At 34.2% G+C, this 27,528-nt stretch overlaps 1 protein-coding gene across 1 annotated transcript in view; it reads left to right on the top strand.

The window, feature by feature from the left end:
• Positions 1–27,528, top strand: part of BRWD3 (bromodomain and WD repeat domain containing 3) — a 158,689-nt gene that overhangs the window by 88,241 nt on the left and 42,920 nt on the right. Inside the window, exons 13-24 of the mRNA XM_004685617.2 lie at positions 1,874–1,978; positions 3,015–3,168; positions 9,088–9,222; positions 10,239–10,367; positions 11,740–11,965; positions 15,257–15,424; positions 16,363–16,543; positions 18,406–18,499; positions 20,480–20,629; positions 24,866–24,942; positions 25,830–25,998; positions 27,077–27,190. Coding sequence (XP_004685674.1) covers positions 1,874–1,978; positions 3,015–3,168; positions 9,088–9,222; positions 10,239–10,367; positions 11,740–11,965; positions 15,257–15,424; positions 16,363–16,543; positions 18,406–18,499; positions 20,480–20,629; positions 24,866–24,942; positions 25,830–25,998; positions 27,077–27,190 — 1,702 coding nt within the window. The remainder of the gene's footprint in view (positions 1–1,873; positions 1,979–3,014; positions 3,169–9,087; positions 9,223–10,238; positions 10,368–11,739; positions 11,966–15,256; positions 15,425–16,362; positions 16,544–18,405; positions 18,500–20,479; positions 20,630–24,865; positions 24,943–25,829; positions 25,999–27,076; positions 27,191–27,528) is intronic.

Genomic DNA, 27,528 nt, shown 5'->3' with positions numbered 1-27,528 from the left:
GTGTGTACACGTGCACACATGTACACTTTTATCTTCTGTCTCTTTATTGAAAAAAAAAAAAAACTTCTTGATCCCGGACCTCCTTTCTAAAATCCTGCCCCTGCCTTTCTATGCTGGGCTCTTTCCATTACTTCATTTAGTGTCTTACAAATTGTTATACTAAAATATCTGTCTGTTAGGTCATCTGTTTCTGTATCCTTTATGTAAATTTATATATGTCTCTGTACTGTTAATTCTCTTTATAATTTTCCAACTTATGTTCAGATATTTCTTGCTTCCTAGGTATATGTTTTGCCGTCTTTGCTATTTTGTAGTTGGATTTACTTTTGTTTGTTTTTCTTCTTGGTTTGTCTTGGTGTGGAAAAGAGGAAAAGCTGGGATCCAGCTACTCAGTCTCATTCTGTTTAGGAGTAAGCACTGCTGTAGACAGACAGATCAACTCTTGCCTGGTGTGTTCTCCAAAGTGAGCTCTGTTCAGATCTTCAGGGCTCTTTACTCCCTGCCTCACCTCACTTTAGCTCACCTCTGTGGTATGGGGTTCATTTCACTAAGGAAAAGTCATTGGGCAAGGGACAGTAGGCTTGATCTGTAGCCACAAGAGGCTGGACACAAGCTGTCTTTCACTGCTGGGCAGGTGCACCAGATGCTGTCTGTGGGACTTAGGTTGCCCAATGATGACTGCTACTGGGCAAAGGGTGTGGACTGTAAGGAGCAATGGATCCCTCACTAGGATCTTTCTGTAGAGAGTAGGAATGGGCTTTTCCCACCCACTAGAATCTGATGCTAGATTCTCCTCTGAGCAGCGCTGAGGTTACCTCTGTTAGGTCATTCTGCTGGGATGAGGGAGGAGCCTCCCTTTGTTTTGCTTTCTGCCACTGAACTCCTAGTTACTTAATGTGTAGTCCCTTGTACACATATGCCTGTGTGCATCACCCCCTCTCTAAAAGTCCCACTGGAAAGATCCACTACCATCTGTGATAGGTCCTTAGCATATAATTCAGAATTGATTGTTTCCTACCCTAGCCACAGTCACTTTGTGTCTTCCCTTTCTGGTCCTACAGCAAACCACCCACATCAGCACAAAAGATGAGGACTTTTCCACATCATTGAAAAAGTCCTCATCTCTGTCAATTAACCTGAACAAATTTTATTCTAGCTTTATTTTCTGTTCAGTTGTGTTTAGGAGAGATATAATTCAGACTGCTCTATTGTGCATGATTTGGATCTACTATTTTTAGTATGTTAATAGATTGTGAATCTTTACCACAATTAATTTCACAACATTGTCATCACTCTGAAAATAAATCCTATTCATTTTGTCTCTCAATCCCCAATCATTTTAGAGTCCTACCCTAAGCTCCAGGAAGCCATCAATCTATGTTTTATATTTGTAGTTTCGTCTGTTCTGCAAATTTTATATAAATGAAAAGTCATACAATATATAGTCTTTCGTGACTGACTTTCATTTGCATAATGTCTTCAAATATCATTCATGGTGACATTTGAATCAGTGATTCATTTATTTTTATTGTTGAAGAAAATTTGATTGTGTGGATATATAACAGTTGTTTATTCTTTCGTTGGTTAGTGGACAATTGAATCGTTACTAATTTTTGGCTTATGCTTCATGCTATCAGTGTTTATTTACACATTTTGTGTGTGAACTTCCATTTCTCTTGGCTGTACATGAGAGTAGAATTGTTGAATCATGTCATCTTTCTATTGTTTTGAGGAACAGCCAACCTGTTTTCCAAATTGTATCATTTTCATTTCCCCCTGTAGTTCATGAAGAACTTAGTACTTCATGCTTTGCAAAAAAATTGTCTCTAATTTTTGAGAAAATTAACATGGCTATTTAATTGTTTCTTTGCAGTTTAAGATTTGTTAGTGGAAGTAGAGATGGAACAGCAAGAGTTTGGCAGTATCAGCAACAAGAATGGAAGAGTATAGTGCTAGATATGGCTACTAAATTGACTGGGTAAGATTGACATTAGATATTTCGGTTATTCTTGTAAGGTATATTATCTCTTACGTTATTAAATTATACTTAACAGTGAACATAAAATATCTTTTACATTAGCAAATCGTTTGTAGTTAATTGATAGATGTGAAATTTGAATATATGTTTGGTCACTAAATAAATTACCTTTTGCTATTTATTGACAGACTGGATGACAGCAACATTGCTGACTCATTCAAAATTCTGATGTCTAGTGACCCGCTGATCTTTGTGGTCTACTAATGCCTAGTTTTCCATAGCTTATTTTTTATATCTATACTACTTTCAACTTTGAATATTGGTCATGTTAAATGTTATCATATGTTAATGTTTCTTATTTATTGATGATACCTTTAAAATGTTACATATTGTTAACATTCCTCCTCAATATTATAAACATTTAATCAACATTTTCTTTCATCATCTTCTCTGTTGATTGGCAGATAGATACTTCTTTTTTCTTAAATTGATTTGCCATGAGTTTACAATACTTCTATATAATTACTTCTTAAGAACTCTACAGTTTCTTAGGGTATGGCAATGAAATTATTTTCCTATTAATGGCAATCTAGAATTCGCTTTGTAGTCTTAGTCTTAATAATGCTATATTTAAATAAATCAAAAGTTATTGAATTTCTTACAGTCCTTTTACAAGACCTGTTAGTTTAGAAAATTTTAATGCTTAAGTGAATATAGCTATTGTGTTTTTTTCATATTTGCTGGTAGACATCACAGTCATACAGTTTATTTTTCAAGGTATTTTTTTTTTGCCTATTTTTGTTTGTTCTGGGTAACTGCAAAATTTTGGTAATTTTGTACCTTCTTTTCTCCCTGAAATAAATATATGGAGGTAATTTTAATAATTTAGTTCATGAATACTGAAAAGCATAGGTTAGAATTTTTTTCAATCTAAAATGTTGCATGTTACTGGAAAGGTTTTTCTCATAAGTTATTATTTCTGTAAAGCTTTGTTAAAAATTTACATTGTGTGAATACTGCAAATTGTATTGTTTAGGAGTCATTTGCCATCTGCAGAAGACAAGGTCACTAAACTTAAGGTGACTATGGTGGCCTGGGATCGCTATGACACCACAGTTATTACTGCTGTGAACAATTTCCTCTTGAAAGTGTGGAATTCTGTTACAGGGCAACTTCTTCATACTTTATCTGTAAGTATTATATTTTCAGGAAATTAAATTCTGGTTTATTTTGTATGACTTAACTATCCCTCAGAGAGTAATTATTCAAGGTATCTCTGCCAAAATTATTGCACATTAAGAATGATACATGGTATAGTTGCTAAAGCTGTAACTAGAACTTTTCAAGTTGTATTCTTGGTCTGATATTTATTCATATCAAAGCAATATAGTCAAAGCAATATATATTTAGCATTAGTTGGGATTTTTTTATTGTCCTAGTGTTAGAGCTAACATTATTTCGACAAAGTATCCTGCATATTCTACCTTCTGAGATCAACTTATGAAAGAAGTAGAAAAAGAAAACAAATAGAAGAAAAGATATATTTTTTCTTTGTTTAAAAATTATATCAGTAAAATGCTGTAATATAATAGTATAATCAAAATAATAGCATTTCAGTTTGCAATTGATATAAAAGTTAATAGTGAAATATTTTGCATTTTTCAGATTAATGTGTATATTATACTTATAGAACAGCTCAATCTGGACAAATCACATTTCAAATACTTCATTGCTATATGTGCAGCTATAGTGTTGATAGTACATATTTATGTCTCTATACATCACATTTCAAAGGCTGTTTTATAACACTGATTGTAATTATTTCTATAAAGTTAGCTTAAGTACGTAAGCATTCTTTTTAGTAGTACTTTCCCTTGAGTTTAATCATGGGTAATCTGTTTCCAGTGAATTTTGCTGTGAGTGCCTAAGAGTTGTTTATATTTTGCATTTAGTTTGTTCATTTGCTTTATTTCATTATACTCCACACATAAGTGAAATTACTTGATATCTTTGTCTTACTCTTTATGACTAACTCTGCTTAATATAGTCATCTCTGGTTCTGTCCATGTAGTTGCAAAAGGCAAAATTTCGTCTTTTTTTTCCTTAATAGCTGGCTAGTGTTTTCATTGTGTATATATGTCACATCTTCTTTAGACTTTAACCAATAGGCATTTAGTTTGTTTCTTTGTCTTGTTCATTGTGAATACTGCTGCTGTGAACATTGGATACATTTATCTTTTTGAATGAGTATTTTCATATTCCTCGGATAAGAACCTAGAAGTGGAATTGCTAAATCATATGGTATTTCTTTTTTAAATTTTTTTTGTAGAACCTCCATGCTGTTTTTCATAGTGGCTGCACCAATTTACATTCCCAACAACAACATGCCAGGGTTCCGTTTTCTCAATATCCAGACAAATATTTGTTATTTCTAGCCTCTTGAATAGAGACTATTTCTCACAGGTATAAAGTAATGTCATTGAGGTCTTGATTTGTATTTCTTTAATAATAAGTGAAGTTATCAACATCACTCGTAATAAGGGAGATGCAAATTAAAACCACAATGAGATACCACCTCACCCCAGTGAGAATGGCACATCTTCAAACAACTAGCAACAACAAATGTTGGCGAGGATGTGGAGAAAAAGGAACTCTCCTGCACTGCTGGTGGGAATGCATAGTACAACCACTATAGAAAACTGTTTGGAGGTTCCTCAAACTGCTAAACATGGAGCTTTCCTACGACCCAGCCATCCCACTCCTAGATATCTACCCAAAAGACACAAAAACACTGATTGAAAAAGATAGCTGCACCCCCATGTTTATTGCTGCTTTATTTACAGTTGGAAAAACATGGAAGCAGCCCAAATGCCCAAAAGTAGATGACTGGATAAAAAAGATGTGGTACATATATACAATGGAATATTACTCAGCAACCAAAAAAGAGAAACACATGTCTTTTGCAGCAACTTGGATGGAGCTGGAAAAGATCATGCTTAGTGAGATAAGCCAGAAAGAGAAAGAAAAATACCAGATGGTTTCACTCATAGCAGGAGTATAATGGACCAGGCGAGAAAATAACAAAAATAATGAACAACCATATACCAGAGACATTTTGTGGGGGTGGAGTGGGAAATGGGATCAAAAACGGGGGGGTGGGGAAGGAAGTACACGGGATTATGGTGATGGCACACGGGTGACTTGGTGATGGGAAACCCACAGGGATTACAATTGAGTGGGAAAAAAATGTACAAAATGATGTAAAAGTAAACTATTGTAAAATAAAAAAAATAATAATAAGTGAAGTTAAATTTTTTTTTCATGTGCCTGTTTGCCATCAGTGCATCTTATTTGGGGAAGTGTCTGTTCAGATCCTCTGCTTATTTTTGGTTGTGTGGTTTATTTTTTTTGGTGAGTTGTATTAGTTTATGTTGTGGCTCTTATCCCTTTACTGGATGTATGATGTGCAAACATCTTCTCACATTGTATAGGAAGTCTTTTAGTTTTGATGATAGTTTCCCTGTAGAGAAGCTTTTCAGTTTTATATAATCCCATATATTTATTTTTGCTATTGGTTCCTATTCTGTTGGAATCATTTCCACAAAGACATTGTTAAGGCTGATGTCAAGTAATTTGTTGCCTGTGTTTTATCTGCATTGGCTTCAGGTCTTAAATCCAAGCTTGTACTCCATTTTGAATTTGTTTTTATATATGGCGTAAATGATTTAGTTTCATTCCTTTGCTTGTGGCTTTTCAGTTTTTGCTGCACCATTTGTTGAAGAGACTTCATTTGTCTATTTTTTGCTCTTGACACCTTTGTCATAAATTAACTGTTCGTGTATATGTGATTTAATTAAGTCAGGAAGTGTGATAATTTTGTATTTTCTTCTTTTTTGTCAGGCTTGCTTTGACTATTTGGAGTCTTGTGGTTCCATAAAAATTTTAGTTTTTGTTATATATTTCTTTGAAAAATGTTACTGAAACTTTAGTAAGGATTGCATTGAATCTGTATATTACTTTAGTGGATGGCCGTTTCAATGGTGTTAATTCTGCTAATCCATGATCACAGAATATCTTTTCATTTATTTGTATCTTATATGTCATTTAACAGTGTCTTAGAGTTTCTGGTGTATATATATTCCACCTCTTTGCATTGTTTATGTCCAGGTATTTTTTTCTTCTTGCTGAGATTAAAAATGAGATTATTTCCTTAATTTCTGTTTCTGCAAGCTTGTTCTTAATGTATAGAAATAAGACAGATTTTTGTATATTGATTTTCTGTCTAGTCAGTTGTTGACATGATGATGAATGTAGAAAAGACTAAAGATTTTGCTAGGGAGATGATATTTCATCACAGATGTAATTACCTGTTTTGCTTATTTTCTGTCAGCCTAATTGAGTGTCAAATAAATATATGATAAATTTTATATGTGGGGAGTTAAGGAGACCTTACAAGAAGAGGGAAAAGCATATACATAGTTCTTAAGTAGAAAGGAGTTGAACACAACTATTACAGAAAACAGAAACAATGATACCAGATTTAGCTGGAGAAATAAACATGAGTTAAACCACTCCAAGTGTTGTTGACCAAGAGGAAACCATTAATTGTCTTAAAAGCAAAGGAATGACATGTGAGTTTTGCTTTTTGGTAAATACCTTATAAATTGAAAAAATTCATAGTTCTCATCCTAGTTATGGAAAGAACCGATTCCCACCTATTATTTGTTCTTTCCCCGTGTTTCCTCCTGGCTTTCATATAGAGTACTTCTTTCACTTTTGGCCATCAAATGTGTAGAGTTTTTTCTCCACACTAAGGAATTCTCTACAAAACTAACTGGATGTCTTAACATTTTAACTTCAATTTGAGGCCATCTACCTGGAGATAGCATTAGATTTCTGTAAGATTGTCACTGCTCCCTACACCCCCCTCGCCCACTAAACACACTCATACTTAAGATAACATTCACAAGTCTAGGTTATTCCTGAGTTTCTGGCCAACCAGAGGTTTCAATGATACCCTTTCTTGGGTTCAATTAATTTGGTAGGATGATTTCACAGAACTCAGGGAAACATTTATTATTTACTGGTTTATTACAAAGGTATATGAGAAAAGATACAGATGAACTTCCTGATGGATGGGATGATTCAGGCAAGATTCATGGAGCTTCCTACCATTTCCACTAACCTCCAAACTCACCAAAAGTATGAAGCTTTTATCATGTAGGCATAAGCTAAAGTTTCAGCCTATCTCCCTTCTCAAGAGAATTGGTGAAGGGGATATAAAAATCCCTACCTTAATTTTTCCAGTAATTATCCTTCATCTAGGAGCCCATTCAGTATTTCTTATTAGAGTAAAAGACACAGGAAATTTAAGAGTTTCAGTAGCCCTTTGTTAGAAACTAAGGTCAAAGACCAAATATTAAAACAGAAGATGCGCCTAGTTTACCTATCATCCAGGAAATTACAGAGTTGTCAAGAAGCTGTGTCAGGAACTGGGAGCTGATATTAATAAATATTTTCTGTTATTTCATACCTTGTAATTAATGTGACAAAATAGGGAATATAGATTGAAATGGGAATGAGTGTTTATGGGTATCCTGGGGAATCTGTTGTATGATTTGGATTGATGTGGTGGTAGAAATAGATATATTAAATAGATGAAAATGGGACAGATGACAAACTTCAACATTGTACTGAATTTGATCAAGTTTTATTCCCCATTATCCAGTGACCAGGTCCTATTCTAAGGCTTATTAACCAGAAACAAAATCCCCTATTTAAAAACCTCTTTTTCCCAATATACACTTGAAGGATTTGTACCATTAATCCTTTGAGTTTAACAAAGTAATTTTATTGTTTATAGTTTAAGAATCTGGGAAAGTTTTTAGTATATAAAATTGGTTTTTCAGCAAGAGATTTTGTTATAACAAAGAACTTTTTTAGTAATTATTGGGAAGGGGGTTTTGGTAAAGTTCAAATTGTAAGGGTTATTAATTATAATGGTGTTTGCCTACTCATCATCATAGTGCTTTATGTTTTCAGTAAGTCTGCAGTTATTTTTTATTTAATAAGCCATTTTATTTGCCCATAATGTTAACATGGTAGGGATTATTAATTTTTTATGCCTTGATTTAGGATAAAATGTACTTTCTAGTTTCATAAGATATGATTATTTCTGGATGTTCCTGATGTATGCAACTTGGAGCCTATTGTTAATTATGTATTCTCCAATCAGGAGTTAAGGAAATGCAATGATGATCTAAATCAAGAGTCAGCAACTTTTTTCTTTAACAGGATCTGATAGTACATATTTTAAGCTTTATCATCTACATACGGCATTTTTTAAACAACATTTTAAAATTGTAAAAAATATTCTTAGTTCATAGGCTTTGTGTACAAAAATGAGTGGGAGCCATATTTGGCCTTCAGGCCATGTTTTATAGACTCCTGATCTCTAAAATATCTCTAAACTGATATTCTTTGACTTATTGGGAGGGAAATATATGCCAGAGCATAGGTTTTCAGATTTATTTTTTTTTAGTGGCACACTTGTTTTTCAGATAGCATATAAAATGAAGCCTTTAAATATAAGGTAGATGAAAGAACAGAGTCACGGTATTTTGTCCTCTGAATGTATTATTGCATCTCCCAGTATATAACCTGAATAGTGTTTTAGTGTGCTGTATGAAGAGCAATGATTGTTCTGTGGCAGAATGCTTGTCTATGGCAGAATTGCTTGTTAATGAAAGATTCTATTTATCACCTTTTCTGTGGCCTTTTAAACAGTAGAATTCTAGAAATACAAGTTCTACCTCAGGGACCTGATTAATGAGGTGTAACTGTATTAAACTATATTTATTTTCAACACCTTTTTGGGCCTTGTACTTGTTGAATACTTTATGAAATCAGCACTTAAGCATATTCAGACTCTAACTGGTTAGTTGGTGGTTGTTGTTGTTGTTGTTTTTTTGTAGTGCCCATGAAGTAAATGCTGTTATATTGGTGTATATGAATTCATCTGTGCCAGAAAGATAACACACTCCCAAGACTGGGCCAAATAAATCAGATATTCAGTGTTTCTCATTTTTAACATTGAATTTTTATCACAGGGACACGATGATGAAGTATTTGTTTTAGAAGCACACCCATTTGATCAAAGGATCATACTTTCAGCAGGTCATGATGGGAACATTTTTATTTGGGACCTTGACCGGGGGACCAAAATTCGGAATTATTTTAATATGGTAAGGAAAAGCTGTGTTTAGTTCATATTAAAGCTGACTTTTCTTTTTTGATGGCTTGGTAGTTTAAAGTATAGTTAGTGCCAAGGGACTTCTTGTTGTCTGTGCTTTATTCCTTAAAATAATGCAGAAAAAGGCCTCATGATCTGAGTAAGGGCAGTCAAAATTATGCCGTTAGCAGAAGTGCTATTAGCATTTTCCAAATTCTGGATCCCAGTTCTAAACTCTTGAAACTCAAATTTAATAATCTTTTGGAAGTAACATTGATGAAAAGCACAAAGTTTCATATTAAATTCTAATACTAATTTATGAATCACCACAGTGGTTATGTTATACCTTCCTGTGATAAGCTTGTTTGATTTATTATTAGGGAGTTGTTTTGTGAACATGAGATGAAGGTAGAGTTAGTCGGGTATATTTCTTACAAATCTTTGAAAAATCTGGTGGGCTATCTCTTCTCCCAGGAGAGCCCCTTCCTATGGTGATAGGATATGCAAATCTTGCATTTTCAGTGCCCTTCTCTGAAAAATAGTTTTGACTAAATCTGAATTATTTGCCTTTGATTGTCTCTTATAAACGTTTTACAGATACCTAGAACAATAATAATATCTTTGGTTTTAATAGTAAAACCTATTTGTGTGCTTTAATTTTAAGGTTTAAATGCACTACAACTTAAGTTGTGAAGATAATAAATATATTGACTTTGACTTTGTTTAGCTAGCACCTTTGTCAGGTTTGTTGTATTTAGTAATATTTTAGTATTATTTTCGTTTACTCACTTAGTATTTCTTGAGATATGACAATGCTAAAAATAGTTGATGTCATCCTTTGCATTTTGATTCACCATAATTTCTTTCAGGGTTTTATTGTTTCAGTGGGGTTCTGGGGACAGAAACCAGAGGGTACATTGGAATGTTGATGTTCACAAAATCCATGACATTAGCAAAGAGACATTATTACCTAATTATTATTTGAAAATAACCTCCTAAGTGACTTAAAGTGATACTTCTAAATTTCAGATTGAAGGCCAAGGTCATGGTGCAGTGTTTGACTGTAAGTTTTCACCAGATGGAAACCATTTTGCCTGTACAGATTCTCATGGACATTTACTGCTCTTTGGCTTTGGATGCAGTAAATATTACGAAAAGGTTAGTATGTTTAATTTTTGTGGCAAGCAGCAATTTTGGATTGTATCATTCATAAGATTTGAAGTCTTCCAGTCAATAAGGATTGCTGCATGTTAATAAATAAAACTAATAGTCACCTTTCTTGTTAAATTTTTTCATCATTGCTTTGAACATACTCTGTATACTACCTTTCAGTATAAGAGAACTACCAGATTGCATTCTGTAGTTGTCCTAGATTGGGAATTAATAGCTGATGACTGGATGTTTATTTTCTTGCTTGGCTATTTTACCTAATATTGATCTGGTTAAGATACTTTGGATGGTAACTCAATTAGTTCCTTGTATCTTATTAGCTGTGAATTTGGAATATGTTATAAGATGTTGGAGTTGGAAGATATCTAATAATTGTTGAGATCAGCTCAATACTTGTATCACCTTTGAAAGTTTTGATGAAATTGGTGCCAGCCTTTCCATTTATATTATACTCCATTTATCTTTGTTTGAATAAAAAATAACAAGAAAAATAGTCATAAAGACTTGTATGCATTTTGCAACTTAAGTAGAGATACTTAACCTTAGGGAACTTTGATAGGGATTTCCAAGAATAAATATTACCCAGTTGCAGTGTTTTTTTTTTTTTTGTTTTTGTTTTTTTTAAGATTCATTCATTTATGCATACAAGAACCTGGGGGTACAGACCAGAGGTACAAGGGGGTAAGAGGATTTACCAGAGACAGAGTGAAAAACAAAACAGGCAAATCTACTGAAATACACTGCTGAGAGGAACAGTGGGAGGGTCAGGAGAGGTCTGCTGTGCCATGTGGGTCATCTCCCTGGCCAGGGATTGGACTTGTGCTGCAGTGGCTGTGGCTAGTTTCATAGTGCTGTGTTTTAACCCCTTTCACCACCGGCAGCCCCTACAGTATATTTCTTATTTAAAATAACATGAAGAAAATACAGTAGTAATAAATAGTAAGTAAAAGTTCCATGTTTAGAGCCATACAGGTTTTCTCTGTGGAAAATTGTTTTGATTTTTGTTTTTTTAAACATTTAAATGTTTTCACTGTTTTATTATATTATAAAATCTATATAAAGAATATGACTGTTTAATGGAAAACAACTTTACTGTATTTGTTGCTTTATTTGTCTTTATCTTAATTGAATGAAGATAATATAAGCTCGGAAACTAATACAGATTGTAGGATTTTTTGAAGAAAAGAGGACTACCACCTACGTGATTCACTTCTACCTCAAGAGAACATTTCCAGTAGAGAACTTTAAAAAGAAAAAGTAAAAATTGTCTGATTTGAAAAATGCATGTGTTCTCAAAGTGAAAATAAGTGTCTGTGTACAAATTCCCTGTGTATGTTACGTACTAAAATCTTTCATAAAGATTCCAGATCAGATGTTCTTCCACACGGATTATCGACCTCTTATCCGTGATGCCAACAACTATGTATTGGATGAACAAACTCAACAAGCTCCTCACCTCATGCCTCCCCCATTCTTAGTGGATGTTGATGGAAATCCTCATCCCACAAAATTCCAAAGGCTAGTGCCAGGACGGGAAAATTGTAAAGATGAACAACTTATACCACAGCTGGGATATGTGGCTAATGGTATGTTATTTCAAGAATAAAAACATTTTATAAAAATATTATATGTACTGCTATGCTCTCCATGGCCTATGCCCTGTGCTAAACTCTGTAATAGGTTATACTTTATTTTACATAATACTCCCATTAATTTTTAGTTGCATCATTCTTTTTACTTTACTGGATTGCTTTTACATTGTTTATCTCACCTGCACACAAATAAATGAATTAGAACAAATTGGCATATGCTCAAGCAGAGAATGTGTTGACCTGCTTCCTTAGAAACCCTAAACATATGTATGATCCTACTGTTTATAGTGTTGACTTCTAGCAGTGGTTAAATGTGCTAACTTTAATGTGTCAAGCTTTTATAATTGGTACTATTCTATTGCTCATAACAGTGGTATTTTAATTTCAGAGCCCATAGTTAGTGGACCCAAGAAAAGAAAATTTCAAACACCATAAATTGGGAAGTGGCTACCTATCATCATATTTGAAATGAAAAGAGTTACTGTGTGTTGGGAGGGAGATGTGAGTGCTTAAATAATAGTTAATATTGGAAGAGATTGAGCATATAATGATGGGTGCTTTGGAAGAATAGAAGAATAAGGCATTGAATTAAGCTGTTCTCCAGCAAAGCAACTCTTCTGCTTATTTGCCTTAGGTGTACTGTTTCTTTCTCCCTACCTTCTACATCAGAAAGCTATTTTATTTAGGTTTGCTATTTGTAGGTTTTCTTCCACGAATTATTGAGTTACAAGTGGAATTAATTAGGATTTGAATTAGCCTTTCTAATGTGAAATGTATTGTACATCCTTTTATGTTTTCTTTCATAAAAAGGGTGTAATTCATAGGGCATTGAAATGGTGTTACATGTGCTAGTAGTTATTCTGATGAAGTCATATTTATTAAACAAGGGTAGAAATGTGAATCGTAAATAGGAGGTAAGACTAAAAATATAGGAATAAAATATGTTATTTCAGTTTATTTCCTATAAAACCTGATCACTTGGTTTCTCTATAAGGTAACATTTAGTCTGACTAGTGGTGAAAATTAAAAACAGGTGTACAATGAATTTAAGAAAGAAAAACATCATAAAAATAAAAATTTTATTCAGACATAGTTGTTGAATTTTAGTGTATAAGAACTATTTTTCTATTTACCAACATACTAAGGTGCTATCAAAAGGTTATATTAAAAAAATTTTGATATCTTTCAGAGGGAATTCTTTTAAAAAAAATTATTACACATACAAAAGCTGGGGTACAGGCCAGAGGTGTATTGGGGGGGTGGAATGAGAGGATTCACCAGAGACAGAGTGGGGAGCAGAACAGGTAGATTGATTGAAATATACTGCTGGGGTGGGTCAGAAGAGGTCTGCCACACTATGTGGATCACCTCAGGCTGCAGATGGCTTCATAGTGCTGCACTTTAACCCACCAGGTAAGCCCAGAAAGGAAATTCTCATAAAAGAAACATACAAACTTTTTTTTTTTTTGGAGGTTGTCTCTCTAGAGTGTTTTTTAATATATTGTTCTTGGAGTCTTAATAACTCAAAAGATGGGAGTTTCTACAACTTCTTTGGCATAAGTTTAGCAAATAATAAATTTTAAAGTCAGGAAGTAAATCCTGATACAAATTTTCATTAGGCTTTTATTATTTTAAACCTTATAATTTTTTCCCCACCATTGTCCCTTTTGTCTGTCCCATTTTGTCCCCCCACCCTCTTAATCTCAGAGCCCTCAGGATATTTATTTTTTTTTAAGTATTTTATGTTACTGAATTTCAGGTATATAAATGTCTAGTATTTGTTTTTTTATTCTGACTTAGTTTACCACTCATAATTTTCTCAAATTCCCTCTATTTTTCTTGAAAATGAGTACATTTCTTTCTTATGACTGTATAAACTCTATGGTGTGGTTATAACACGTCTTCTTGATCTAGTCATCCATTAATGGACATTGAGGCTGCTTCCATGTTGTCACTGTTGTAAACAATGGTGCTATGAACATTGTGGAGCATAGGGGCTGTTGGCTTTGTGTTGATGGCTTCATCGTCTTTGGATATATGCCCAAGAATGGGATTGCTGGATCATATGGTATTACTGTTTTTAGTTTAAGGTGAATCCATATTGCTTTGCACAATGATAAATTGGGATTTTGGGGAGCAGGTCTAGAGTCTGAGGACCCTGGGCAGGCTCTTTCTTGGTTCTTGCCTTAGAAAAGGAAAGTATTCAACGTCAGGACCAAAGTTACAGAAAAGCAAGAGATTTATTGATAAGAAGGATAGGAAAGCTCTCTGAGTGAAGAGCTTGCCACCAAGGTGACAAGAATTAGGAGCATGTATAGGTACAGTGGGCAAAGAGTGGGGGTTTGGCTACTGAGTGGCTCCTCATTGTTCCTCTTGTTGATAGGATGGGTCCACTGGGGTCTTGTATGCTACTGAGGCTACTGAGTTTTACCATATTACTCAGCCTACTTTTCCAAAACCAGCTTAGAGTCATTGCTATTGTGTTGGAGCTCTGAATATGACTTTTTATACTTGGTTGGTGAGGGGGCACCCTTCTATTCTAGAATTGTTCTCCAGTCAGATTGATGAAAGGACCTAGGGTTTGAGGGATTGAGGGAGTGTACCCTTCTGGTTCTAACCAAGTGTTTCTCAGTCAGGCTGATAAGTGGGCTAGGGAATTTGGGGCACCTTGTTCCTAACTGGCTGCCTATATCCATTTCTCAACTTTTTCCATCAGTGGTGGCATCAGTTTGCATTCATACCAGCATCTTCTTTACCTCTTCTTCAATGCTGCCATTATGTGCCATTATGACATGTGTGAGATGGATTTAATCTGCTTCTCTTATTAGAAGAACAGTGAATGTCTTTTCATGTACCTTTTGGCCTTCTGGAGATCCCCTTTGGTGAATCATATGTTCATATCTGTAAAATATTTTAGATATCAATAGTGGAAATGGTTTAAACCTTACTCAAATCTCTATTCCTCACTTTTAACTTGGAACACTCCATGGAGAAAATTTATTTTTATTTAATAAATAAAAAATAATTTAGTAACTGTTCTTTAAAGTGTAAAGCCCTCATGGTAATATCTAATTTAGGGACATTATTTTGTCAAACACATAAGCTTACATATCAGAAAATTAAAGTTGTTTAGATATATTTTGTTTGATGTGTACCTTATTTTCATTTCCAACTTGCTTTTTGATATTTGCCTAGAAATTTATGAGTTAATCTTGATTTTACTGTATGTAGGATATTTTGAAATATAAGTAATGTTTTAGTTTCATTATCTTTGGTCTCATTAAGGTGATGGTGAAGTCGTAGAACAGGTAATTGGGCAACAAACCAATGACCAAGATGAGAGCATTCTTGATGGAATAATAAGGGAACTACAGAGAGAACAAGATCTGAGACTAATTAATGAAGGAGATGTTCCACATTTTCCAATTAATAGATCATACTCTGCTAATGGTGGTAAGTATGTATATAGAAAGGTATGATAAATATACTTCATTCATTTGTACTATGTAATTACATTTTAGGTTATGTTTTTATTCGCATTCCATCAACTGACAAATTTTATTTTTTTCAAATTATGTTTATTTAGGTAAACTAGAGTGATAGCTTTGTAACTGCTCTTGGGGTTATAAGTTTAAAGCTCTGCAAATATATACTTATCCCTGCCTACCATCAGTACCCCAATAATCCTTCACTGATGTTCCATTGGGTGCCTTCCCCCTCCCACTCCCACTAACCACCTTCCCCTTCTGATTGCCTCAGTTTTGCAGTCAGAAGTTAGGAGTTTAATTAATGAAAACTTAAATGTGCTGTCACTTCTTTCACCCTTTAATTGGTTACCAATCTTAAAAATGAATTTAAATATATTTATTATGTCATCCTTCATTTGTGTACAGTGTATGCTTTCCCCATGAAATTCCCACCACAAATTCACCTGTGCACCATCACATTAGTCCCTGTGATCTTCCCACTCCTGTCCTAGTTCTTCTCCTCCTATGCCTGATGATTTTGATTTTTACTTTATTATAGTTCCTTTTTTGTTTTCTCTACATTCTTCCTGTAAGTGAGGCCATTCAATTTTTTTTTCCCTTTCTTTCTTGCTTATTTCACTGAACATAATCCCATCCAGCTCCATCCATGTTGCTGCAAAGGGCATGTGTTTATCCTTTTGACTACTGAGTAACATTCCATTGTATAAATATACATCTACTTGATCCAGTCATCTATTTTAGAGCATCTGGGTTGCTTCCATAGCTTACCTATTATAAATTACGCTGCAATAAACAGAGGGGTACAGGTGTCCTTTTGAATTAATCTTCTGTTTATTTAGACCTCTGATCTAGAAAAGTTTGGTGCCTTTGTTCAGAGTTGTACCTTTCTTATTTTGGGTTTAGCTCTGAGAAGTCCAAATATGAACATATCTTCTCCAAATATTGGGCTCCGACGTAGTGGTCAAATTGAAGGTGTCCGACAAATGCATAACAATGCTCCTCGGAGCCAGATGGCTACTGAACGAGATCTCATGGCTTGGAGCAGAAGAGTGGTGGTCAATGAACTAAATAATGGGGTTAGTAGGTGAGTCATTAAGGTAACATTTGTAAGAGAGTTAAGAGCCTTGTTTTTTTTTTTTTAAAGAATTATTTATTTATTCGTACAGAACTGGGGTACAGGCCAGAGATGCGGAGGGTGAGAGGATTCACCAGAGACAAAGTGTGGTACAGAACAGGCAGATCGATGAAGTACACTGCTGAGGGGAGCAGTGGGCGGGTCAGGAGAGGTCTGCCGCACCATGTGGTCACCTCCGGGGCAGGTGGGGATCGAACTCATGCGGAAGTGGCTTAAGCTTCTTTGTGCTGTGCTTTAGCCTGCTGCACCACCAGGGAGGACCCAAGAGCCTTGTTTTTTAATACATAAAATGTATTGTACTAGTATAAAGCCGAAATATTTTTTAATCTGATTCATTTATCTTCAGTTTGTTTAGCTTTGTTCTAAATGGCTTGGGACACAAGAAAAATTGAAAAACATAATTTCTGTCCTCATGTTTATAGTCTAGGTTAAGAGTATGAATACAGGCCCTCCCTGGTGGCGCAGTGGGTTGAAGCACAGCACTGAGAATCTAAAGCTGCTTCCGCATGAGTTCGATTCCCACCTGCCCCGGAGGTGACCACATGGTGCGGCAGACCTCTCCTGACCCACCTGCTGCTCCCCTCAGCAATGTACTTCGTCGATCTGCCTGTTCTGTTCCCCACTCTGTCTCTGGTGAAGCCTCTCACCGCCTCTGGCCTGTGCCCCAGTTCTGTATGCACAATAAATAAATCTTAAAAAAAAAAAGAGTATGAATACAAATATTATTGAGTAAGACTATAAGACCCTGTGAGGTTGATTGATAATATAGTTGACTATAGTTCTGAAAATCACCAGTGATTCTGAGGAAAAAGCCATCAACTTGACATTGGAGCAGTTTTGGAGTGCAATACAGATATTTAGAAGAATCACATGCTTGGGGGCTATATTTAAGAATGTCATTTAAGCATATTTCCGTGGATGAACGATTTTCATTAGTGTAAATTCAAATTTAGAATCCCTGCTCTTATTTGTAATACTCAGTATTATTCGATAATACACTGTAATATTGAATATTGGATCCTGATAATCTACATCAACTGGAAATAGATTTGGTAAAGAAAATGGACATTGTCAAAAAACATGTAAAATCCATTTTACTCATGTTACCTTCCTAAGCTAGTCTTTTACCAGATCAACCAACAAGTAGCAAAATTGTTTTCCTTTCCTTCTTCTTCTTCTTCTTTTTTTTTTGCAAAAGTAAGAAAAAAGAAAATAGAGCTAACTTATGAATTTGAATGCTAACCTCTGGTTGAAGAGCAATTTGTAATAAATCTGTTCAGAACTTTAAAACGACCATTGTTAGCAAAGTAAAGTAAAATACCATGTCAATAACAATAGCCCAATGGTAGAAACAATTCGAGTTTATGTCGACAGGTAATTGGATACACAAAATGTGATCTACACATCAAGTAAGAATATGATTCAGCCACAAAAATATAATGAAGTGTTGAAAGCTTTTGCAACATTATGCTAAGTGAAATAAGCCAGACACAAAAGGACAATAATATTTGATTCCATTGCATGAAATTGCCTGAAATTTCTAGAATAGGCAAACTATACAAGCATAAACTAGGTTAGAGGTTAGCAGAGGCAGGGTGTAGAAGAAATAGGGAACTGTTGCATAATGGTTACAAAGTTTGTGGAGTTGAAAACATTTTGGAAATAGCGGTAATGTTTGCCTAACATTGTAATTAATATCACCAAATTGTATACCTAGAAGTAGTTAAAATGGCAAAATTTATATCTAAAATTATCTGGTTATCTGAATTTTAAGTTATAAGTTTGTTTTTTTGATGATTTTCTGTTCTTAGGGTGCAGGAAGAATGTCGAGCTGCAAAAGGTGACATAGAAATCTGTCTTTATACAGTTGAAAAGAAAAAAAAGCCATCTTATACTTCTCAAAGGGTAAGTTGAGTTTTACAGTACTTTGGGATACACTTTTTGCAAATATTTATAGGTACTAGATATTTAAAGGGTAGTACCTTATATTAAGGGTCTACTTTAAAAGGTATCTGCACATAAGAAACCTACTTTTTGAACATCAAATTGAGGTATATATTTGTTAAAAATAAAGTTCAAATTATGTACAGCCAGGGATGCCCCTCAAAAATCTAAGATGTGATCACTGTAGGTATAGTATATTTATATCTAAATACCATTTTTATATTTTAAAAGTAAAATTTAAAATTATTGCTTTATCACTAACTGCTGTGTAAAAAGATGTTCACATATCTAGGCCAAAGGTTGGCGAATAACTCATGTGGCCCATGGCTACTTCTCATGGGCTAAATCTAGTCTGGTACCAATTCTTGTTAATAGTTTTACTGGAATGGAGACACACTTACTCGTTTATATGTTGTCTCTAGCTTCTTTTAAACTATATAGAGTTGAGTAGTTACAACAGATGTCATATGACATGCAAAGCTAAATATATTTGCCCTCCAACCCATTACAGAAAAATGTTTTCTGATCCCTGACTTAGTCCTACTTCTATCCTGCTTAATAATATAGTAACAAAATCTTATCTATGCACTGAGAAGGTTCATATTTCCAATAGAAATTGCTGATCAGGCAGTAAGATTCCTATTTCTACTAGGTACATTGTAAACTCCTTACTGGTACTGTGAGATTGAACAAAGTAGTAGCATAAGAATGTTTAGTTTTGGGGCCCTACCTGGTGGCACAACAAGTTAAAATGCAGCACTAGAAAGCTAGCTGCAGCTGCTTCAGCACGAGTTCAATCCCCCACTACGGAAGTGACCCATATGACACACCAAACCTCTCCTGACCCTCCCCAGGCGCCCTCCGCAGTATATTTCAGTAGATCTGCCTGTTCTTCCCACTCTCTCTCTGGTGAATCCTCTTACCACCCCTACACCTCTGGACTGGACCCCAGTTCTGTATGCACAAATAAATCTTTAAAGAAAAGGAATTTATAGTTTTTGTTTCCAGATGCATATCATATGACATCTATCATAACTACTGAACTCTGTATAGTTTAAAAGAAGCTAAAGACAACATATGAGTGTGTCTCCATTCCAGTAATCACAACTGCTAAAGAATATGATAACTTTATAGACTGATTTAATTTTATTTAAAAAGTCTAGCCATTGTACCCTGTATTTTAAATTTTTATTCAGTATGGATAAACACAGGTTTAGGTAATTATCTTGAGTACCTCATATATTTTTAGATCACTTTCGTGCTTGTTTTCTTAATTTCTGTTGTTTTGTTAGTTGATATGATATTCTCTGATTTTGAATGACGCAGATTCACTATTTATATTCCTTCTATTAAGCTCATATATTAAATAGCAGACTTATCTGAGATAAATAAAAAGGGTAGTTGAATCAGTAAACAATCAGTAAACATTTTTATTTATATTGACAGGTAAATGTTTTACATAAGAGAATCTGGTGCTTGTAAAGGACTTGGAGAGTAGAATAAAATAGCTTTCACTTTAAATTTTAGATGTTAAAAATTAAGTCTTAATTTTGACCTGTTAAATATAACTTCATAAAACTAAAGTACATATTAAGAATTTTATATAGATAAATAATGTTGTAGATAAGCATGCTTCATCCTATGATAAGTTGTTAATAATGTAGTGTATGTACATTCTGGGTGAGCAAATTCTTGCAATTCATATTTTCAACACTGCCATTAATGTGATCACATCTTCAACAGATGAATAATGAATATTAGTAGAAGGTGGATTAAGTATATATAAATAAAGTTATGTTTTGGTTGGTTATTATTCTTTTGGGTTTATTCTTATCCTTTACTGTTTCCATCCACTGCAATTGATTTGCTTTGTATATATTCCTTTGTGTATATTCACTGAACCTTTCATTTTTTAAAATCCATTTTCCTTCTCTTCCATAGAATGATTATCAACCTAGCTGTGGGCGATCTTTACGAAGGACACAGCGAAAGCGCCAGCACACTTACCAAACACGGTCTAACATAGAACATAATTCACAAACATCAAGTCAAAATTCAGGTGTACAGGAAGACTTAGACAGCTCCTCAGAGGTTAGACACCCTCTGTTATTTGCTCACTGTAATTCTTTTGTTTCCCAACTAGTATAAATTTAGACTTACCTTTAAGGGTTACTTCTCTATTAGAAAATTATTTTAATGATTTTCTTTAAGAATTTTATTATTCTTTTTTATTATTATTTTATTATTTAGTAAGGCGTTTGATAGGCAAGTTTAGGGATTATATTGAATTCCTTTAGCTATTGTCTTGATTTATATCTAAAGTATTATCTTGGTTGTGGATATAAAACATACCAGGAAAGGTTTTCGTTTTGGAATAGTGAGAAAAGGATAGTAGAAAGAAATAGAATATAAGCAGTGTAACTGCACAGTCACATAGCTAGTTGACTGTAATTGTCAGAACTTGCACATTGTAATTGATGATTTCATCAGTCATAGAGATTGCTGAGTGCTGATTTTTCTTTTATCACAAGGGAAATAACCAGAAGAATAGCCTTCTAGAGACTAGCTTACTTCAGTGCCTTCTACATTGCTTCATCTAGGACTTCCAATACTATGTTGAATAACAGTGATAACTGTCTGCTGCTGGAGATGGGAGAGTTCTTTCAGATCCAGGATGATTACCTGGACCTCTTTGTGGACTGCAGTGTGACTGATTAGATTGGTATTGACATCCAGAACAGCAAATGCAGCTGGCTGGTGATTCAGTGTCTGCAGTGAGCCTCTCCAGAACAGTGTCAGATCCTACAGACTTATGGGCAGGATGCAAAAAAGGTAGCCTGGGTGAAGATAACTATGTGAGGAGCTGAATCTGCCAGCTATGTTCCTGTGATATGAGTATGCTGCATCCCTGCCCCCATCCATATTCCTGGGATTCATGCACAAGGTCTTTAAGCAGAAAAGATGTCTTAGAGACTGAAGGCCTGGAGGGGCTCTCAATAAATTATTGTTTCACCTCAAAAAAAAAAAGAAAATTAATAAAAAATAATTTATGACCACATAGTCTGCACTGTCCACAGTTCCAAGTCATGGAGCCAACTTAGTGCCCTTCAGCAGAGAAGTGGATAAAGAAAGTGTGGACTATCTACTATACAGCTGTGCAAAAAATGAAATATAGTAAATTTGGATACAAACTGGATGAATCTTGAGGTGATTATATTAAGTGAAAGCTAGAAAGTAAAAGAATTTCACTCCTCTGTAGAATATAAATAATCAAAAGAGCATGCACAGGCATAATATAGTGGATGCAGTAAAGAATTTAATGGTTAACAGAGGAAACATGGTTGGGGGGAGGGATTAGGAGTGGTTAGGGAAAGGAGTGGAAAGAATTTTGGTGGACAGTGAATAGTTTGGTGGAGAATAAATGGAATATGCGCATATGGAAGAGCAAAATTATATCCTCAAAATTAAAATAAAAATAATTTTGAAATTAATTCTAATTCAAATAAATGCTTATAGTTAAAAGAGATTTTTTAGGTCAAAATTTACTTCACAATAATCAGTAGAAATGAGGCACTTCCGAGGGTACAGATAATATAAGATAAACAGTGAGTTATTTTCTTAACTGGACATTGTATATGTAGGTTATGTCCTTTCCCTCTGCTTTTATGTATTTAAATTTTTATATAAGCACAATTAATATTGTACATATAGTAATTGTATTCACTTGGTGATGGTATATAGGTACTTTTTTTGAAAGGTTTGTTTTTTAAGTTTAAGAAGTTCCTATTTATTGTTAATTGAGATTATATTTGCATATTCCCATCGGGTCTTACCACCATAATTAAACCACCAAGAAATCACTGATAGTCCACCACATAGTCCTTTGTGTTTCCTTATGTTTTTGTTTTTATCTCTTCCCCACCAACCCCTACTCCACCACAGACCCCCATCCTCATTGCTTCGGTTATGTAGTCAGCTATCAAGGATTAGTTTTTAAGCTTGTCTTTATCTGACTCTTAGTTTAGTTGCTTTATATCCACATATTAGTGAAACCATCGAGCATTTTTCTTCTTCTGACTTTTTCACTTAACATCCCTTCCACCTTCATGTTGCCACAAATGGCATGAGTTTATCTCTTTTGATGGTTGAGTAATATTCTATTGTGTTTATATGCCACATCTTCTTGATCCACTCATGCTTTTTTGGGGCAGTTCAGTTTTTTCTATAATTTGGCTATAGTAAATAGTGCTGCAATAAATATAGTAGCCTAAATTTCCTTCTAAATTAGTGGTTTTAAATTTTTTCAGCTAGATGTCTAACAGTAGAAATACTGTGTGAAAAGCCAGGTCCATTTTAATGTTTTGTTTTGAGACTCCTCCATACTGGTTCCCTAAGTGCTGGACCAGTTTGCATTTCTGGTAGCAGTATAGGAGGGTTCTTTTTCTCCATGTCTTCATCGCTTGTTGTTTCTGGACATTTCAATATGCACCATTCTCACAGGTGTGAAAATTGTGGTCTTGATCTCATTGTCTTGATTTGTACCTCCCTACTAGGTATTTATAGCATTTTTTCACATGCTTCTTTACAGTTTGTAGGTCTTTGGAGAAATGTCCGTTTAGTTCTGTGTATTTTTGACTTCGTTATTTGTTTTGTCTTTGTAGCGGTTTAAGAGTTTTTGGTATATCTTTGAGAGCGGTCTTTTGTCAGATGTATGGTATACAAATACATCCTTTCATTCAATGAGGTGTCTTTTTGTTTACGTTTTTGTTTCTTTGCCTGTCCAAAAGCTTAATGCAGTCCCAAGTGTTTATGTTCTCTTTTGTTTTCCTTGCTGTTGGGGACGAATCTCTAAATGCATCAGTAAAGTGTATGCTATGAAATGGTTTGCCTATGTTGTTTTCTATGTACTTTATGGTTTCAGTTTTTATATCCAGTTTTTCATCCATTTTGAGGTTCTTTTTGTGTGTGTGTATGGTATGAGATAATGGTCCAGTTTCTTTCTTCTGCATGTAGCTGTCGAGTTTTACCATTACTACTTATTGAAGGAGTCACAAAAATCATTAACAAAATCCTGACAAACTGAATCCCACAATACATTAAAAGGATCATACACCAAGATGAAGTAGGAGTCAAACCAAGGATACAAGAATGATTTAGCATCCAATATCAGCCCACATAACTCATATTAAGAAAAAGAAAGATAAAACTATATGGTCATATCAGTTGATTCTGAGAAAGTATTTGATAAGCCACAAGATCCATTTATGATGAAAAAATTGGGGATTAAACAACCCATACTTTAACATAATAAAAGTCATCTAAACTAAATCCACAGGTAATATCATTCTTAATGGTGGATAAGGGAAAGGTTTTCCACAAAGATCTGGTAAAAGACAAGAGTGCACACTTGTCATTGCTAGTCAAAATAGTATTGGAAGTTTCTAGCAAGAGCAATTAGACAAAAGAAAAACAAACAATCCAATTTGGAAAGGAAGTAAAGTTATCATTATTTGCAGTTGAGAACCCCCAAGATTCCATGGAAAAACTAATGAAAACAATCAGTTTAGCAAAGTGGAAAGGTATAAAACCAGCCAGAAAATCAGTTGCCTTTCTATATACAATATAATAGATTAAGAAGAGATTACACCAAAAATAATTTTACACCAAAAATAATTAAATACCTAGGAGTAAACCTTCCAGTGAAGGTAGAAGATAGATACAAAGAAAACTATCAGCCATTGCTGAAAGAAATAGAAGACACAAAGAAATGGGGAAAATATTCCCAGTTCATGAGTAAATAATCAACATCATCAAAATGGCCATCATACCTAAACCAATATAAAGATTCAGTACCATTCCCATAAAAATATTAGCAGTGTTTTTCAAAGAACTGGAGGAAATGTTACTGAAATTTATATGGAATCAAAAAAAAAATCCTAAATAGCAAAAGCAGCTTTCATAAAGAAAAGAAACAGAATGGAGTTATCACATTCCCAGACCTCTGTTTATATTATAAGGTCATAATAACCAAAACAACCTGGTAATACAACAATAACAGACACACAGAGTAGTGGAATAGAATTGAGAACCCAGAAATAAACACACGAAGTCTTAAGAAGTCTGTTCAGTCATTGAAATGATAGGTGATGCCTTGTATCAATAAAGTAGCAGATGCTAGAAATTTCTAAATACTTGGTAGACTTAGTTGTGAGATGTGTACAAAGAAGATTATATACATTTTTATTATAATACTTTTAACATATACAAAAGTGTTGTAAATAGGTAGTTGAATAATGATCTCATTCAATTGCTGGCTCTTTGTTGCAGGAAGATGAAACAGTTGGCACAAGTGATGCTTCTGTAGAGGATCCTGTTATTGAGTGGCAAAGTGAAAGTTCTTCCAGGTAATTTTTTGATGGTTTTGTTCCATAGAATTTAGTTAACAGTTTATTTATATATCCAAAATGGTAGATTTATTATTAAAGGGAGAGAAGAATAAAGGACACTTGCATAGACACAAAGAGGCAGAAGGCTGCCCTGAAAGGAACAGGTTTGCTAAGACAGAGGCCTGCATGGTCACAAGTGGGCCTGGAGGAGAGCTGCCTTTACTGAGGAAAGTGAGTTAAAAGAAGCCCAGGTAAAAGAAGCCTCGGCATGGAACAGATCATGGACAGGCAGAAAGACTGCTGCCCAGCAGAGGACAGAAAGTTGGCCAAAAGAAGCACCTGCACAGTCACAAGTGGGCAGAAGGACTGCTGTCTAGTTTAATATGAGGAATTGTTCGTGGAGTTACTTGATAAAAGCTGAGTTAAAATAGTATTTTATAGTAGAAAGTGTAGCTGACCAGAAACCTATTCTTTTTATCCTGACTCTGCCTGTATCTTTTTGGGTATATCATTATGAAATTCACCTATAAAATAAGATCTGCTGTAAATCCAAATTTCTACTTCTTGGCTGGATATATTTATTTCTGTTTTAAATCAGTCCCTATAGCCATTCGTAGGGATATGGAACAACTTTATTTATAAAAAATTTTTTGTAATTTGGGTTGTGAATTTGAATTTTAAATCCTGTCATGAAAAAATAAGCATTATGCTCATCTAAGAAATATTTCCCTAAAATCACTTAGGTAATGACCAAAATTATATATTGATATATATTTCTCTTAGGTAATAAAGAAATCAAATTGTTTTAGTCATATTGTTACTTGATTTCAAATGATGTGCTTTCAATTATGAGGAAAAACTATTCTTATTCTAAACTTGCGTGTTCATGATTCCTGTTTATTTAGTGATTCTTCCAGTGAGTATTCTGACTGGACAGCAGATGCTGGGATAAATTTGCAACCTCCAAAAAGACAAACCAGACAGGCAACTCGGAAAATATGCAGCAGCTCTGAGGAGGAAAATTTGAAGACGTTAGAAGATAGGCAAAAGAAACCTAAACAAACTAGAAAGAAGGTTTGTGATTTTTACAGCTTGCTTTTACTGGGCTTTTTGTTTTTGCCTTTGATAATTGAATATTTTATAGTAATGTCTGACTTTTCTCAAAAAATAGCACTCCATCTTAGAAACTAAGTAAATGAAATTGATTAAATCTCAAAATGTATAGAATTTTTGAAAATTTTGTTATCAAAAATAGAGGTCAGAATATATTAATCATTATTTTAATTATGATATTTAAACATAGTGGCAATTGATTGTGAAAATGTAGCAGAATTGTAAATAATAAGCCACTATAGCATAAAAGTATTATTCTTATGTCACCAATCATAAATTTCTATACATTTTTGACTTGTAAAATGGAAAAAGTATAAGTCATGTGGGACTTTTCTTCCATTGATGTTTTCATTTTCATCCCAACAGTGATTTTTCTGTACTATAATTTAGGTGATTTAGAGACTTAATCCTCATAGTTCTTCGAATAATACCTTGAGATACTGTTGGGTGTGCATTTTTTTTTATAACCAAAAGAACAGGCTTGTTATAATAGGGAAAGGAAAGTAAAGAACACTTGCACAAACACAAATGAGCAGAAAGAGCTGCCGCCCTTAAAAGAGAGGCCTGCACAGTCACAGTTGGGCAGCGAGGGAGGAGAGCTGCCGCTGCTGCTCTGCAAAGGGAGGTTGGTGACAAGAAACACGTGGCTACTCACAGGCAAACGGAAGAGCTGCTTCTGTGCGTATGTGCATTCTTTAGCCTCTTGACATAGTAGACAGAATAATTTTGATTATTACCATTTTGTTGGCAAAGTTATTGTTTATATTTGAATTCATGTGATATTCTAGGGACATGAAAAATAAATTTGTGGGTTATAGATAGTATATCTAGTATATTGTGTCATTGTTATATGTTAAGAGAAATTGAACAAGATGCTAAAGAAGTCACTTTACTGTTTAGTATAAAAGTCGTTGATAATTGGCAAAGAAAAATATATAAAATTTGTTTATTTTAGCTATTTTTTAACATTCTCTACCTGTAATATTTCATGCTACTATTCTTGTACTTACGATTCATACATTTGTGCACTGTATTTTAGAAAGGAGGACTGGTTTCTATGTCAGGTGAACCCAATGAAGAATGGTTTGCCCCTCAGTGGATCTTGGATACCATACCACGACGTTCCCCATTTGTTCCACAGATGGGAGATGAGGTAACAAACTTTTCCTCTTGAACATCAAGAGCACTCACTTTAATAGTCTTAGGATACTTGTGTTCTCAATTCTATATTAGTTTAATGTACACTATCTTAGCTGCTGTCCTCTTATATATATCTTTTGTGGCTAGTAAGTGAATCTTGTTTATCTTTTTGTCATTTGTAGGACCACAGAGTCTTCAGTAACACTAAATGATTATTGAACATAGAGATAGATTTGTTTGTAAAGTAATTAAAATAATTGTCTTTATTCTTTTTTTTATATCATTCTTCATTTAAACCAGTTTTTTTCTTCTTTTTTTTTTATTAAAAAGTTTATTTTTACATCATTTTGC

The sequence above is a fragment of the Condylura cristata genome, unplaced genomic scaffold (genome assembly GCF_000260355.1).
Source record: "Condylura cristata isolate star-nosed mole 26May11 unplaced genomic scaffold, ConCri1.0 scaffold00019, whole genome shotgun sequence".
In the NCBI taxonomy this organism is placed as follows: Eukaryota; Metazoa; Chordata; class Mammalia; order Eulipotyphla; family Talpidae; genus Condylura; species Condylura cristata.
This window is presented reverse-complemented; position numbering and strand designations above follow the sequence as displayed.